General features: G+C 40.0%; 1 protein-coding gene across 1 annotated transcript in view; it reads right to left on the bottom strand.

Moving 5' to 3' along the window:
* Nucleotides 1–8,772: 8,772 nt before the first annotated feature.
* The window catches only part of LOC138045857 (neuropeptide FF receptor 2-like), a 6,450-nt gene continuing 222 nt past the window's right edge, over nt 8,773–15,000 (bottom strand). Inside the window, exons 2-4 of the mRNA XM_068892491.1 lie at nt 14,801–15,000; nt 11,723–11,969; nt 8,773–10,430 (exon numbers count right to left, since the gene is read on the bottom strand). The exon at nt 14,801–15,000 is cut by the window's right edge and continues 36 nt beyond it. Of these exons, the coding sequence (XP_068748592.1) occupies nt 9,716–10,430; nt 11,723–11,969; nt 14,801–14,942 (1,104 nt within the window). The 5' untranslated portion in view covers nt 14,943–15,000 and the 3' untranslated portion in view covers nt 8,773–9,715. The remainder of the gene's footprint in view (nt 10,431–11,722; nt 11,970–14,800) is intronic.

The following is a 15,000-nucleotide window of genomic DNA, read 5'->3' as shown; positions in this document are numbered from 1 at the left end:
AAAGTAAATAACAGAATTCAAAAGTGAATAACATAATTCGAAAACGAATAATAAAAGTCGAAAGCGAATTATAAAAATCGAAAGCGAATAACAAATCGAAAATGACAGTAGTAGAATTTGAAAGTGAAAAACATAATTCGAAAGTTCAGAACAGAATCGGGAAACTCCATAAGAGCATAGGGAACTCCATAACAGCATTCCAAAGTTAATTTTGACGGGAATCACCCCCTATAAGCTTTAAGTTTATCCCTCCGATGCTTGACTTAAGGAACTGCGTCGCCACTAGTGTGGACCATGGATATCATGATATGTCAAACTGGATTGAAACCAGCGAAAAATGCAGAAAAAAACATCGTCCAAACCGTTTTCAACCTCAAAACGAAGAGCATTGACTGTGTAAGAAATACAGTTGATGGCCGTATGGCCTTGTAGCCGCGTCGAGCCACAGGAAGCGCGCGAAAAATGAAGCCTCGTTTATCTTTAGGTGAGTTAACCTGGGTTGAGCCTGCAATCCAATCGAAAACCAGAACCTGGTCAGGAGTCAACTTAAACAAACAGCTGACCTCGGTGAGCTCTAAGCTTGAGCCCGCGATATGGTCACGTGATACTGGTCAGCGGATACCTTGTTTTGACAGGCGTCAATTGATCAAAACATGGATGTCCAATATCAAAGATGTATGCTGTAAACTAGCATGATACTGGTCACATTGGCATACATGGACGGGTGGACGTACGTACCGACGGTCGATGACGTCATGGCTGTAAAACCAAGATTTCTCGTATCGATGGGTTACTATATTTTGTTAAGAGCTCCGCTAACACTCGGTCAGCGCGTACTGAATGATGTGAATAATTATATGGAGTGTTGTAACTAGCAACCCCAGCATTTACAGCAGTGAAATCCAAAACAAACGGTAAAGAATAACGTTCCAGTGTTTGCCCGAAAATGTCCCGTCGCGTGCATCGATCAGCCGCAGCGTAACGCAAAATCTTGGTTTATATTCTTTCAAGAAATTCAGCGTTTTTCCACACGAATCACTGACTGTTAAAAATGAAAATATAGTTTTCCAGTATTTAGCAGCTTGCGCGTACAACGCAATTTTTGTGATGAGTGTTCAGAGTTCATTCACACGAAGTTTAGTCTCCTACGCAGCCGTTCTTTGTGTGGTCACGCAACACTCCTCCCCACACAAACAACGGCTGCTTTCTTTCGAACTGCATTCCTTTCCTTTATCTGACCAATCAGAGCTTGGTTCTCATATCCTAAATGTTCAATTTAATTTGTTTACATTGATGTCTTCCTTTCGCCTGTGTAAAGCTCAGTCCTTCATAATACCCGATTTTCGCCAATCTCAGGCTCATGACTGTTCTCTTCTCTCGTTCAATCGCTGTAGTCGCTTTTCCTTTAGATTTTCTGTGGCATTGAAGTCCTCTTCTATTTCTTTCTTCATCTTTTCCAGCTTATCTGATGCAAGTTGAAACCTCACTATTTAACGCTGGTAGCATTTACCTTACAAAAACAGGTCGCTGCTCTCCGGGCAGTTAATACGCACATCCACACTGAGCGCAGATCGAATAATTTCAGCAAGATCTACAGAACGTCTCCCAAAAATCTTTGTCTTGTCATTTGCAGAGGCTGTTGAAGAACAAGTGAAGCACCTTGAGCGACCGTCCATCAATTTCTTCAGAGTTTCACATGGGTGAAATCTCTGATGTTACGCGCGAAACTAACAGGTCATCAATTTTCAAATCAAAAGACGAGCCGCGATTGGTGCAACCCCTCATTATCACGTGCATTCGCCACGCAGTCCAAACAAGGGGAATGGAATGTAGTTCAAGAGAAAGCAGCCGTTGTTTGTGTGGGGAGGAGCGTTGCGTAACCACAGAAAGAACGGCTGCGTAGAAGACTACACGAAGTTCGGTGCGAAATTCCCAAGTTCGTTTCAAAGTTCGCCATTTGATTGGCAGTTACGTCATGAAATTCCCAATTTCGAAGTGAACTTATGGAATTTACAACGAACTTTGCAAGTTTTGTGTAATGCACTGTAATCGAACATTCCCAAGTTCGAGTCCTGTGAGTTCAGGCATTGGGGTTCGGATTTTAAAAATAGATATTCACTTACCATAATTCCTATCAAGCGCTAAGCGTCCTAAATTGACGATAATAGTCAATTTTGAGAAAATTAGAAATTGCCGATAACCTTCATTTCCGGGGTAGAGGCTGGTTTGTAAAACTCCGTCCTGTCACTCCACCGTTATTGTTTTCGTTGGCTGGTTGCATTCTTGTCCCCAGATCCCATCGTTTCTCTTAGCCGGCGGGGCATTCGCACGAGAAAGCAAAGGGCTCTGGAAACATCGGAAATTCAATTTTTTTCATTGGTTAACTTGTGAACAGTAAAATTTTGAACCCTTTGAGGCAAGAATTATTAGTAAATCATATTATCATTGATATGAACATTGATATAACAGTAAAATTTTGAACCCTTTAAGGCAAGAATTATTAGTAAATCATATTATCATTGATATGAACATTGATATCTTAAAATGCCTTTTTATCTCTTGAATCCTATTAGCAGTTAAGTTTACGATACTTTTTCGGTTACAAGAGGCTACTCATTTGTTTTCATTGACTTTTGTGTTATCTTATACCTCATTCACATCAACAAGATCTAGACATGCTTCTTTAATTAACCTGGGTCTAACAAAATAGCTTTTACATGAGCTTCGGGCGACTTTCAATACATGCCTCGTTCTGTGCTAAATTTGAAGTCGACAGAAATCAGTATTGATTTTTTAAAAAGAAAACACTTTGAATCTGTGTTTAACTAAACATCTTCAAAACGTGATTAACGTTTGGTGTGAACGGGGCGTTAAAGAACTTTTCAACTTAATTACTTTTTGTAGCGGAGCTCCCTTCGGCGCGCGCGCGGTTAAGAAAATATGGTAACCCATCGATATCGATGCGAGAAATTTTGGTTTTTTAGCCATGACGTCATCGATCATCCGTACATACGTGCGTACGTACGTCCACCCCTCCATGTATGCCAATGTGACCAGTATCATACTAGTTTACAGCATACATCTTTGACATTGGACATCCATGTTTTGATCAATTGGCACCTGTCAAAACAAGGTATCCGTTGACCAGTACCACGTGACCATATCGGGGGCTCAAGCTTAAAGTCCACCGAGATCAGCTGTGTTTTGGAAGTTGACCGTTGACCAGGTACTGGTTTTCGATTGGATTGCAGGATCAACTCAGGTTAACTCACCTAAACATTAACGAGGCTTCATTTTTTGCGCGCTTTCTGTGGCTCGACGCGGCTAACGGCCATACTGCATCAACTATAGTTCTTACACAGCAACGCTTTTCGTTTTCAGGTGGAAAAAGGTTTGGAAAATGTTTTCTTTCTGAATTTTCGCTGGTTTCAATCCAGTTTCACATATCATGATAGCTGTGGTCCACACTGGCGGCTACGCAGTTATTCAAGTCAAGCATCCGAGGGAAATAAATTTAAAGCTGTGTTTTTGAAGTTGACCACTGACCAGGTACTGATTTTCGATTGGATTGCAGCCTCAACTCAGGTTAGCTCACCTAAACATAAACGAGGCTTCATTTTACGCGCGCTTTCTGTCGCTCGACGCGGCTACACGGCCATACTACATCAACTATAGTTTTTACACAGCAACGCTTTCGTGTTCAGGTAGAAAACGGGTTGGACAATGTTTTCTTACTGCATTTTTCTCTGGTTTCAATCCAGTTTGACATATCATGATAGCTGAGGTCCACACTTGCGGTTACGCAGTTATTCAAGGCAAGTATCGGAGGGATATAAACTTAAAGCTGAGTGTTTATTTTTAATTTGCTTAGGGCTGCTGTATTGCAATTTTTGCCATATCTTTAAAAGCTCTGATAAGGTTATTCACCAGTCAAAGTAAATCCCCGCCCTCCTCAACCGGGGCCATAGCGGGGAATTAGAATTTGCAGTCTGTGAAACAGAGATAATAGCCCCCCGCTCCCCCCCCCCCCTCCCCTCTCCGGGGAAATATTTTTGGTCCAATGTCCCTGTCCTCGGGAACATGTGAGTACGTGCTAAAACGTGAAAGGAACAAAATAATAATTTAATGCTCTTTACAAATCACCATTCCTTGAAAGGGAAATTTTTTTAAACAAAACTCTCTGGATGGGCATTGTGACCTAAAAATTTTCCAAAGCATTTTGTTTTGCACATATACAGGACTAAACAGCTCAATGGAAACGCAAGAAAAAAGGGTGATGTATGCAAAATTACCATGAGGTGCGAAAAAGAAACCGATCCTCTAGGCGAAGATCGTGACTTTGTGCGCTCTTTCCGCCTGCCAGGGGATCAAAGTCGAGTCCCTGCAATTCCCCGCTATGGTCCGGGTTGGAGGGGGGAGGGGGGGGGGGTTTACTTTGACTGGTGCATTACATGATGCCTGGAGGCCATATGACTAGAACAGAAACGAAAAGAAGAGCGAAAGAGAACGGCAACGACAAAACAGAATACCATTAATAGCTCATACTTAGTGCAAGAACTTACTCCACAAATTCTTTCCTTTAAACCGTTTGTTATTTTCTTTTAATCGGTTATTCCTTTGTTCAGGAATGAAAATCGATTTTTTTGTTGTTAACTGGAGTTAAATAACAATCATCTGTAATCTTTTGGACAAAAGGAAAAAGTTGATTTGTTTGTTTGTTTTGCTCTAAAATGCGATCGAACAACTTGAGTGCTTTTTAATCCGTTTGCCCAACTGGTTTTCGATGAGCCTGGACAGCGACAAGAAAATTTTGCCCTTATGTTATATAAACACGTAATCGCAATGAGTTCTCGTAAAATTAGGGGGAAATTTCACTAACTTGTGTTTTCAGAAGTTTGTTTAAAGCACCTAAACGTTATTTAAGTGTTGGAGCGGATCTTATTGAAGTTCGTCCTTTCTGGTTGCTTTTTGCCGATTCTTGTTCCAAGCCAACCTGGCGTGTTTCAAAGAAATACATCAAAATGTGAATGATTTCGTTTTCAGAGATTAAGTGGAATAAATTATATCAGTAAAACTCTTCTTTGACCTTGAAATGACAAAGTTTCTTTATGGCTTCTAATTTTACCGTGATTCCTATTCGGTGGCTATTGACAGTTGACTCTGAAATGGCTTTTTTTCCTTTTCCATTCGCTCGCTGAGAGTGTGCTTGTTTTCTTTTACATGCGGTGCAAAAGAAATTCATTGCCAAACCGGTGAATTCCAAAGTAAATTCACTCACAAAACCGATATCGTACTCATCGCTTCGTAATTCAAGCGATATCGGTTTTTAGCGTAAAAATTTACCGTGGAATTCACTAGTTAGGCAATGAATTTTCTTATAGAAGAAAGCAAAGAAAATTATTTAATTATTTAAAGCAGTAACCGGAAACATCAAAACGCGGACAATTTGAATCCTTTTAATTTCACTAACCCTACAGGCAGTAAGAATAAATAACTAGGGAGCTCCGCTTTTAGGCTTGGCCAAATCGATATATTATTTGTTTGGTTATGCAAAACAAGCTTGTTGTCTTTGTTGTCGTATTTCTTGGGTGCTCTAGCCGCGTTTTACTTGCTTTCAGCAATTCCCAGTACAAGGATACATATGACATGATATATCTCTAAAGGGAACCTCCACTCCAATAAATCGTGGTTCGCGTTCAACTAAAAGAAGATGCCATTTCGATATACCGCCCTTAATTAATATACTCTGGATCCTTGGTTCCTCTTATTCACTTTTTTATTACTTTCAGTTATACCTTTTTCTAAAAGGGAATAGTTTAGGTTCTTACATCACTTATGTTGTCCACAGACGTCTTTCACTGATTTGATTTGCAGTGGGATATGTCGTCAAAAACTGGGTCCGGTTGTTCGAAAGCCGAATAACTTAATCCTGGTATTAGCGCAAACTTTGATTTCATTTTTTCAACGTTTTGTTGAGTTTCCTTTGCTTATTTTTGATTTTCCAGAGTGACTTTCTCTAATGTAAAATTTTACCGAATATCAGGGTGAACAACATTTGGGAAAAGAGAAATAAACTCCTTGGTTAATTTTCAATCTGGCCGGGGTGAGTGTTGAACGGCTTTTGAACAACCAAGCCTTACTGTACAGGTTGTACTTACTAGCAATAGATGTACACTAGAGCGAGTTTCCATCGATTGTCGTAAAACCAAAGCAAAATAATTACTTTGGCCAATCAAAAAGGACGGAGACAATCCAGTAAACCAATCACAAATCGAAGTAATTACACGTAGCCAACACAAAGCGCGGGAAAACGTGCACACGCAAGCTACGATTGCTTTTAGTTTCACTTCTGGTTGGTCGAAAAAATGGCGCAAAAACTTTGAACCAATCACTGAGTGAAGTAATGCAAAACCAATGTAACTCGCTAATATTTTTGACACTCAATTGAAAATCGCTGTATTCAATTAACTTTTTAAAAATAATTACGATAGTACACGCACTCGCATTGGTCAATAGCTTTGTTTAGATGAGAGTATGGAAACGGCTGTGAGATCACACGCATTTTGATTGATTGGCTGGTAGGAAATATGAGCGTGTATGAAGAAAATCTGTTTCAATCAAGAAGTAAAAAGCCAGCATTTTCCTTCACTTGTCGAATTATCTTTGGGAAATATTTTATGAAAGCAATAGAGGACTTTTTTCCGTCTTTCGATAGCCTCATCTAAACACTCGGGGTATTTGGGAGAATTCTCGACAGTTATGCAAACCCTCGAATGCGTCTCGGGTTTGCATAGCTGTCTTGAATTGTCCCAACCCCGGATCCCCCTCGAGCAACACGTCTTCTATTGCTTAAACAGCATAGGTAGCAGAAAAAGCAATCTGAAAATAACCCCCCCCCCCCCCCCCACCAGTCAAGATGAAGCTAGTCTCCGTTTATGGTGGACGCTACTAGAATACCATCTTGGAGAAATATCTGACTTGTTTGTTTTATAAAGAAATTGATGCATATGCTGTCTCGATGGGTGAGTGAAGCACAAAAACATTGGATAGAGGTAACTTGACCAACGTCTCGAGATTTGCGAGATGATGCTTCAACCGTTGGTTGACCCGTCGTGACTAACCCTCGAAACGTCAGCTTCCAAATCTCAACACCGTTGCTAACTTATTTCTGTCATCTTACAAATATCTTGTCTCTTTTTCAATGGTTTTATAATGTGGCCAAATCATTTCATCATCATCATCATCATATCTGTATTCAACCAGGGGATCACATTCATTCAGCTGTTCATTACAGATACAATGGTCTTCCCGTGAGCCGTGAAAAACAATCATTAAAATAGAGACTACTATTTACAAATGTTGCTAAGAAATCTATTAAAATAAAAGAAACAGCTATTTACAACTAATGTTACGAAATCTGTGTAAAATTAAAACTATTTACAATAACCATTATCAATATTAACTAAGTAAAAGGATCTATTTACTTGCAATCATTTTTATTTTATCTATTTTGAATAAAAGAAGCTGCGAGTGACAATTACTTAAATTACATTAATTTGCTATTTTATTATTTTTTTTTTTGCATTTAGGAGGTACGATACGATACGATACGATTTAGCGGTATAGTACAGACAAACCTGTTGATACCTTCCTTAGACCAGAGGGCCAAGGATCGACCCTTTACGGGATCAGGTTTATGGCGTTAACCTGGTTTGAATCCTACCTTACTGGACGAAAACAGAAAACTTTAGTTGCTGGTGAACTCTCGAATTTCTGTACTTCAAAGACTGGTTTTCACTAGCGACGCAAGCACAACTGCGAGCATAAGAGCGCTTATTTCACCGTGAAAACGGGGTTGACGCATTTCTAAGCACAAGCACAAGCACAAGCATCAAGATCAATATTTTCCCTTTTCCTTGTGCTTTGCACTTATGTTTGCGTTCAAAAGGCAAGAGGGGCTAACTCAAAAACGTCACGGTTCCTTTAGCCCTAGGCTCCAAATAATTTATTACTTTTCCTTGTTATCCTATTGTAAAGTTTTTAATGTATATAACATTTGTGAGCAGGAACCCATGACCCGGAACCTACAACTCTACTGTGCTCGTGTCACGGCGTTTTCACAGACCGATTTATTTTTAGATTGAATTTCCCGCGAATGAGACTCCCACAGGAGCCCGATGACCAATTACAAGAAATTAAGCTGCCGTCATAGGGTCACCGAACCGGAACTGCCTTTGTTTTTTGACCTAATTCGCGGGAAGGGCTAGTCTAAAAATAAACCTACTTGTGAAAACGCCGTTTCACAGATGCTGTATGGAAGTTGCAAGATCCAGATGGGCTCCTGGTGTGAGTCAATAAAGATTGTTATTAACGTTGTTTGCTTGCGTCGTGTGAAAAGGAAACGCAGCATAAGCACAAGACAATTTGCTACGTCTGGCCAATTAAAGCACTCGTTCCCGATTATCCGCTTCTGAGCAATTGAACAAAATGGCGGATGCCGTGGTTGTTCTTTAATGCTTATGTCGACGTTGGTTTTTGCTAGCATAAGCTACTTATGCTTGTGCTTGTGCTGGCGTCGCTAGTGAAGACCAGGCTTTAACTGAAGTACAGAAATTCGAGAGTTCACCCGCAACTAATATAAAGTTTTCTGTTTTCGCCCAGTAAAGTAGGATTTAAACCAGGCTAACACCATAGACTTGATCCCATAAAACTCGAGTTTCTGAAGTAGGATGGTGTCAAAGGCGTTTTTTAGATCCAAGAATCATCACACCGTTTAGGAGAGAATTATCAATATTCTTGATCCACTATTTGTCGTCTCTAAAAGGGCTGTTTCAGTAGAGAACAGAGGCCTAAACTCTGACTGTGAGTCACTTAATGGTATATTTACGTTTAGATATTTATAAAGTTGATTGAATACTACCCTTTCGATCAGTTTACTAATAACAGGTAAATCTGAGATTGGCCTGTAGTTATTGGGGTCAGCTTTGTTACTTTTGGAAATTGTAGAGATTCTGGCATGCTTCCATTCATCTGGGAAGATTCTAGTAGAGATTTTGAGAGGTTAACTATGGACATCAAAGAGGGGTCAACATTTAACGTAATTGGTATTGTGAGAGTATAGATGAACAAGGGATTTGTATTCTATTTAGGTTTGAAGCACCCGTCGAAATATTTGATAACATTCGACTCCAATTACTTATATAGAACTATGCCACAGATTCTATCTAATCAGTTCAGCGCGAAAACGATTTTACGTCTCCTACATCATTTACAGATCACACGAGAAATGGCCTCAACTAGGCATGCCGTATCATTTTGAACTGGAAATTCTCTCTCAGCAACTAATGACATTGCCGGGTACAGTGCAAATATACCTTCTTTGTACGGAATGAAAAGTTTGGCCTTTTCCCTCTTTTTTTGTAAAGATCATCGCGATTCTCAAGTTAGTTAACAATCTGTAACCCTTTTTGGATATATATTTTCACTCCATTTTCTGGAGGCGAAGTATGTTCGGTCTTAAGTTTAAAAAGACTCTTTTCAAACGCCTACTAATTTTAAATCGGTTAATCCATATCTCAGCGCTTATAATATCTGTGAGACAATCTAATGAGTCTTAGTAATACTAATACTCGCAAAATTAAATCTGGTTGACAACAGCTCCTTCCGGTATGAGGAGGCTTTCATGCCCCTTCCTGCCACGGAAAAGGTTATTTTGTTATTTTGGCAATGTTGTTGAGCTCAGCAATACTACTGAAGATTTTCTCTGAGTGCTCTCCAACTGACCGTCATCGTCACATCGACATTTGAACACGTCAGCAAACGCCCTGCGAAACTTCTCACTGAAAAAGCTGTAGATGAAAGGATTGGAGGCCATGGAGCAAGTGGCAAGCACCACTGCTACTTTTGCCGAGATAAAGAACGCCTTTGAACGGACCAAATCTAGGCGAAAGTGAGCTACAAGAATCAATATTTGAAACGGTAGCATAGATATTATAAATACTACTATAACAGTAATGAGCATATAGGTTGTCTTTCGCTTCATGTTTGCTCCATGAATCTTAAGTTTATTTGGTGACCCTTGCTCTTCGAAACGGGTGTCCTGTGACTTACTTTGAGTGGCCATAAAATTGTCAGGCTGCCAAAGTTTTCGCATAATAACAGAATAACTTCCGCAGATTACAACCAATGGGATAGCGAACAAAACCACAAAAATAACAACAATATAGGCACGACTTCCATCTTCACCACCGCTTTCGCTCCAGTCTTCCAAACAGTAGGTAACGGGTGGGATTTCTAGAGTGGTTAACACCACCGCCTGCGGAGTTGCGATAGCACAGCCTACCAACCAAATTCCAATCATCAAGAGGAATGCTCTCCGGTGGGAATCCCTGGAGGCACGGAAGTTGAAAGGGCTCACAACTGCTTGATATCTGTTGATAAATAGGACATCATCATTTAGTGAGAGATTGTCAATCAAGGACCGTGAAATATATGGAAGATATATATTTTAAGTGTGGTTCTTATGACTATAAGCGAGAATAAATCTCTCCTAGAAACATTTATCACATTTTTTCCTTTGAACACGACACATTTTAAAGGTTTGGAGTGAGCTTTCAGGCCTCCAGAGCTTCCAGCAAATTACGCCGTACCTAGCCTCCGTGGAACGAAAGCTTAATTAATCATGATGGCCGTTTCGAGTGGTTTTAGAATAAAACCCCTAAAGGAGATCAATTTAGGCTGGGCCCAGGCTTTTTTCGACCCCTAAAAGAGACCATATTTAAAACATATGAAATATATATTTTTATATTAACAACCCTAAACGAGACCACCAGGGCTACAAATGGGCTACAAATGACGGCGTTTTCCTCACAAAACCCTAAGTGAGACCAAAATCTGAAATTTACACTCCTGAGCTGGACGAAGAGCATCCCCGCCCTTTCATATGTGAGCCCTCCCCCATCTCAGGCTTTAGATTTGCTTCATCGTGTATTTTGTAAATTGTTCAACCAAATGTCGGCAGCGTTTGAATAGGTCGTTCAAGATTGTTGAAAGGGTAAAAAACATCGGAAGTTAGTTGAAAGCGCGTTGAATCAAATTTCTGGAAAACGTGTTTAAACTTTCTTTCAACGTCAATTGATCTGTTATCGGTGATTTTCATTTTTGCCATATTATATGTAGTGCGCTCTCATAGAATGAAGCGGCATTAATTTAACATTGGCATTTCCTTTTACTTTTGTTAATCGATAGCCTTTGGAAAGGGTCAATTGAAATAATAGTGGGGAGCTTAATTTAAGCACGCGAAGTTTTTGAGCCACGGACGGGCAACCGGAATTAAAGTGAGCTGTTTTCCTACTTAACAAGAGTGAATTAGATAACAGTGTTGATCTATCGCTTTGCGGCCTTCCCCCAGCACAGTCACAAATGGATTTATTTTTAGATACTATTTGCGCGCGAAACAAACAAAGGGACGCCAATTTTAACCAATCAGAAGAAGCCATCTCACGCGTGACTGCTTTCAGGAACATGAGCGTGACTGTGCTGGGGAGCCCACTGATGCCATACTACCACTTTTACATTGTTAAGTATCATTTCACTATTACAGACGAATACTTTAAAAGTCTCGGAGAGACTGCTGTCCTGGCGTGGCGAAATGTTCGCTTCCGGTTTCCTTCCGTGGCCCAAAAACGTCACGTGCTTGAGATCCCTAGTAATACTGAGGTACCTTTCTACTGCCAATGCTAGCATCGAGTAAACAGACACTGACACCGACACTGATGAAATCACAGGCGGTGCTCGACACATGAAATCTCCTAGGGGCCAAGAGATAGGAGAGATCTCCTTGGCAATAGCCCAGGGTACGAAAAACACGGTGGATAGTAAGTCCGACAGAGCCATGTTTAAAAGCAACAGGTTTGTGACACCGCGCATGTCTTTTCTCTTGATGATGACGATACAGACTAGTGCATTACCTAAAATGAGAAAGCCAAGGAGGATAAACGTTTAAAGCAAAGAAAGAATGGTCTAAGTGTAAATTAAAAACTTAACTGAGCTCTGAGAAGGAAGAACAAGTATTGATCTTGATGTATTGTATTGCGGACCTACTTTTCCAGGAGTCTAGTCAGAATTAGGGTGAAAGTTGTATTGAAGTTAACCATCTCAGGCAGGTCTGCATAATGAATTCGGGTACAGTGCTCAGACTCCAGTCGAGTTAATTAAACGTCTGTAGTTAGTTTGTATAAAGGACACACTTTCTGAGACCGTCTAAGTTGCATAATTGGGAAGGGGGTGCAAACTAAGAAGATTTTGGAAGTCGAAGTGCCCCTAATTTTTTATTTTTACTTTCAGAAAGAATGTATAATTTGATGAAGATTAAAAAAAAATTATGTAAATCCATCGAATCCTCGCGAATCTGTGAAAATCTGAATCATTGCCGTGTAAAAAGAGGTCTGAAACCTGATATCTTTGTGCTTCGCTTCTGAGACGCTCTTGCGATCACAGGTGATCCAGGCTCTGCAAGTGGCCGTTTGAAAATAGTAGATGTGAGGCAGCGATTTCGGCACAAATAATCTCGATATGAATAACAATAAAATGGTGTCCAAACTTCAAACATGTCTTCTGGTTATCATTTTTAGTGTCTGAAAGACGATCTCGGGGTTATTTGACATATCTGACCAAGGTGCTGAAATAGTCCTTTACTATAAAATGACAAGGTAGGAGGCGTTATTTCGAAACAACCCTCCAACCTGGAGCGAAAATTGCGAATAAATCCCTCGAACGACGAATTTTCTCGGGCGGAGCTACGCTACCTTCGATATATGTTCGAGCCAAACTCTTTTCCATAGTTGCTAGCCATCCTAAAAAGCCCACATCACTAAGCTTTCGGAATCATGTTCGTCTTTGAAGATCACTACTGGACCAGTAGAATCGCTCCACCTGATGTCTTTGTTCGCGTAGTGAGGAGGTCCACAAAAGCAAATGACCATATTGACCCTAACGTATTATATGGCTCGGATAAGTTGACACATATCGAAGGCCAAATTATCTAATCGTAGCTCTGCGAGAGAAAATTTATCGTTCGAGGGATTATATTTGCAATTCTTGCTCCAGATCAGAGGGTTGTTTCGAAATAACGCGTCCTACCTTGTTAAGGGCTAAGTCAGTAACTACCGAGTAGGTCAGATATGTCAAATAACCCCGAAATCGTCTTTCAGACACTAAAAATGATCACCAGAAGACATTTTTGAAGTTTGGAGACCGAAATCGCTGCCTCACATCTACTATTTTCAAAAGGCCACTTGCAGAGCCTTTGTTACCTGTGGTGCGATCTCCAGGCACATCATAAAAAAAATGATCAGCAAAAAAATGTCGTCAAGCATTACAGATTCGGATAATTCCATCAAGTCCGAGAACTCTGATATTGGTTCTCTCCCGGAGTACGACATCGAAAAAGAAGATGGTGATTTGCAAATGAGGCCGGTGTTTCCAACTAAAAACGCGAAGAAAGTCTGGATAGCTGTGACCTGGCTTATGCCGATGTGCGAATTGCTGGTGAAAACTGGTTAACAGCATATGAAAAGGAGCTAAAAGAAAATGAAAAACTCGGGCGAATGTTAGAGGAAATTTCCAGCAACACTACACCTAACGGGCATATTCTAGACGAACTTTGCTTTCTCAACGTTCCCAGCTGACGTCACACACCAGATTCGGACCCAATCTTCTGTAAACTCGGCGGTGAACCAAAGTGGCGCATACTTCCAGAATTTTGAAAATTCACAGAAAATTGAGGATATCACATATAACTATAATTATTTTCTTTGTCGGTTAACAAAAATTTAGGGGCTCAGTGCACTTTAAAAGCGTGTGTGCCTTTGGGAAACTTTCTTTTCATTGCAATTGATTTTGAAAGGATTCCAGCCTGTATGACGTTACTCTAGTATGGATACTCATCCAGTGGTAATTTGAACCAGATAACAATCCTTCTTTTCAATTAAGCTTAAGTAAAAAGGATGAAGTAATGAAGAATTGCATACGTTCAGCAAGGATATAACATGGATTAATTTGTTCACATCGGTACCCACAAATATGATTCAGAAATTGCCATTTTGCTCGATTAACGATTATTTAGCAGTTTGTTTAGCTAAATATTTGCGTAGCACAGGTAATTGCTATCTCAGCTTAGCTTTGTAATACGTTGCAAAACCCAAGCGTAAGACAAGAGATCAAAGTGATGTGAGTTTTTCAGTTCTCACACCCTATTATTTCAAGGCCTTGTCTTCGTTCAATATGAAATGCACAGTTTCATCCCGAGATTCGTTTGAAAACTTGCAATTATAGTTTCCATTAATCTTAATTAATGGGACAACTAGAATTACTAATGTTTGGCCGAGATTGTATAGTTACCTACGCAAAAAGGAAATTACTCCTTTTTGATTCATAGGTACATCCTCTCACCCTTCTAAACTAAAAAAGTTGTTATTAATTAATTTGTATCGAGTTCAACTTGTATTCGACACTTTTCGCTACATGCAACAAAACTGTCCTTTTAAGCGGCAAATGCAGAACTGTTAATTCCATGGATTTTCTCACATTTTTTAAAACTATAGGAATTGCTAAATTTAAGGCATGATATGCTCGAAATTGGACCAAAGCCTGCATGTTTACGAGTACGATCATTTCTTACCTAACGAAACACAAACGTTCGATATTACATTCACTACTGAATCACCTTCTTCGACTTTTTAAGTATCTTTGTTGATGAACTGAATCTTTGATGGTCCAAACTACTGTACAAACGGCTTACCTATCACGGAGACGAGAAATAGTACGCCAAGGACAACAGAGAGTGGGATGACTTTATCCAAAGAAGAAAGAGGAACATTATCACTGAAAGGCACTGACATTTTCGTTCCGTTCAACACACTCGAGCCGTTTTTACTCGACATCTTCGCCTATCGGTATTTCCAGATTGACTCAGTTGTACTGCGCTGAAGTTATTATAAA

The sequence above is a fragment of the Montipora capricornis genome, chromosome 4, assembly GCF_036669925.1.
Source record: "Montipora capricornis isolate CH-2021 chromosome 4, ASM3666992v2, whole genome shotgun sequence".
NCBI classification, from domain to species: domain Eukaryota; kingdom Metazoa; phylum Cnidaria; class Anthozoa; order Scleractinia; family Acroporidae; genus Montipora; species Montipora capricornis.
This window is presented reverse-complemented; position numbering and strand designations above follow the sequence as displayed.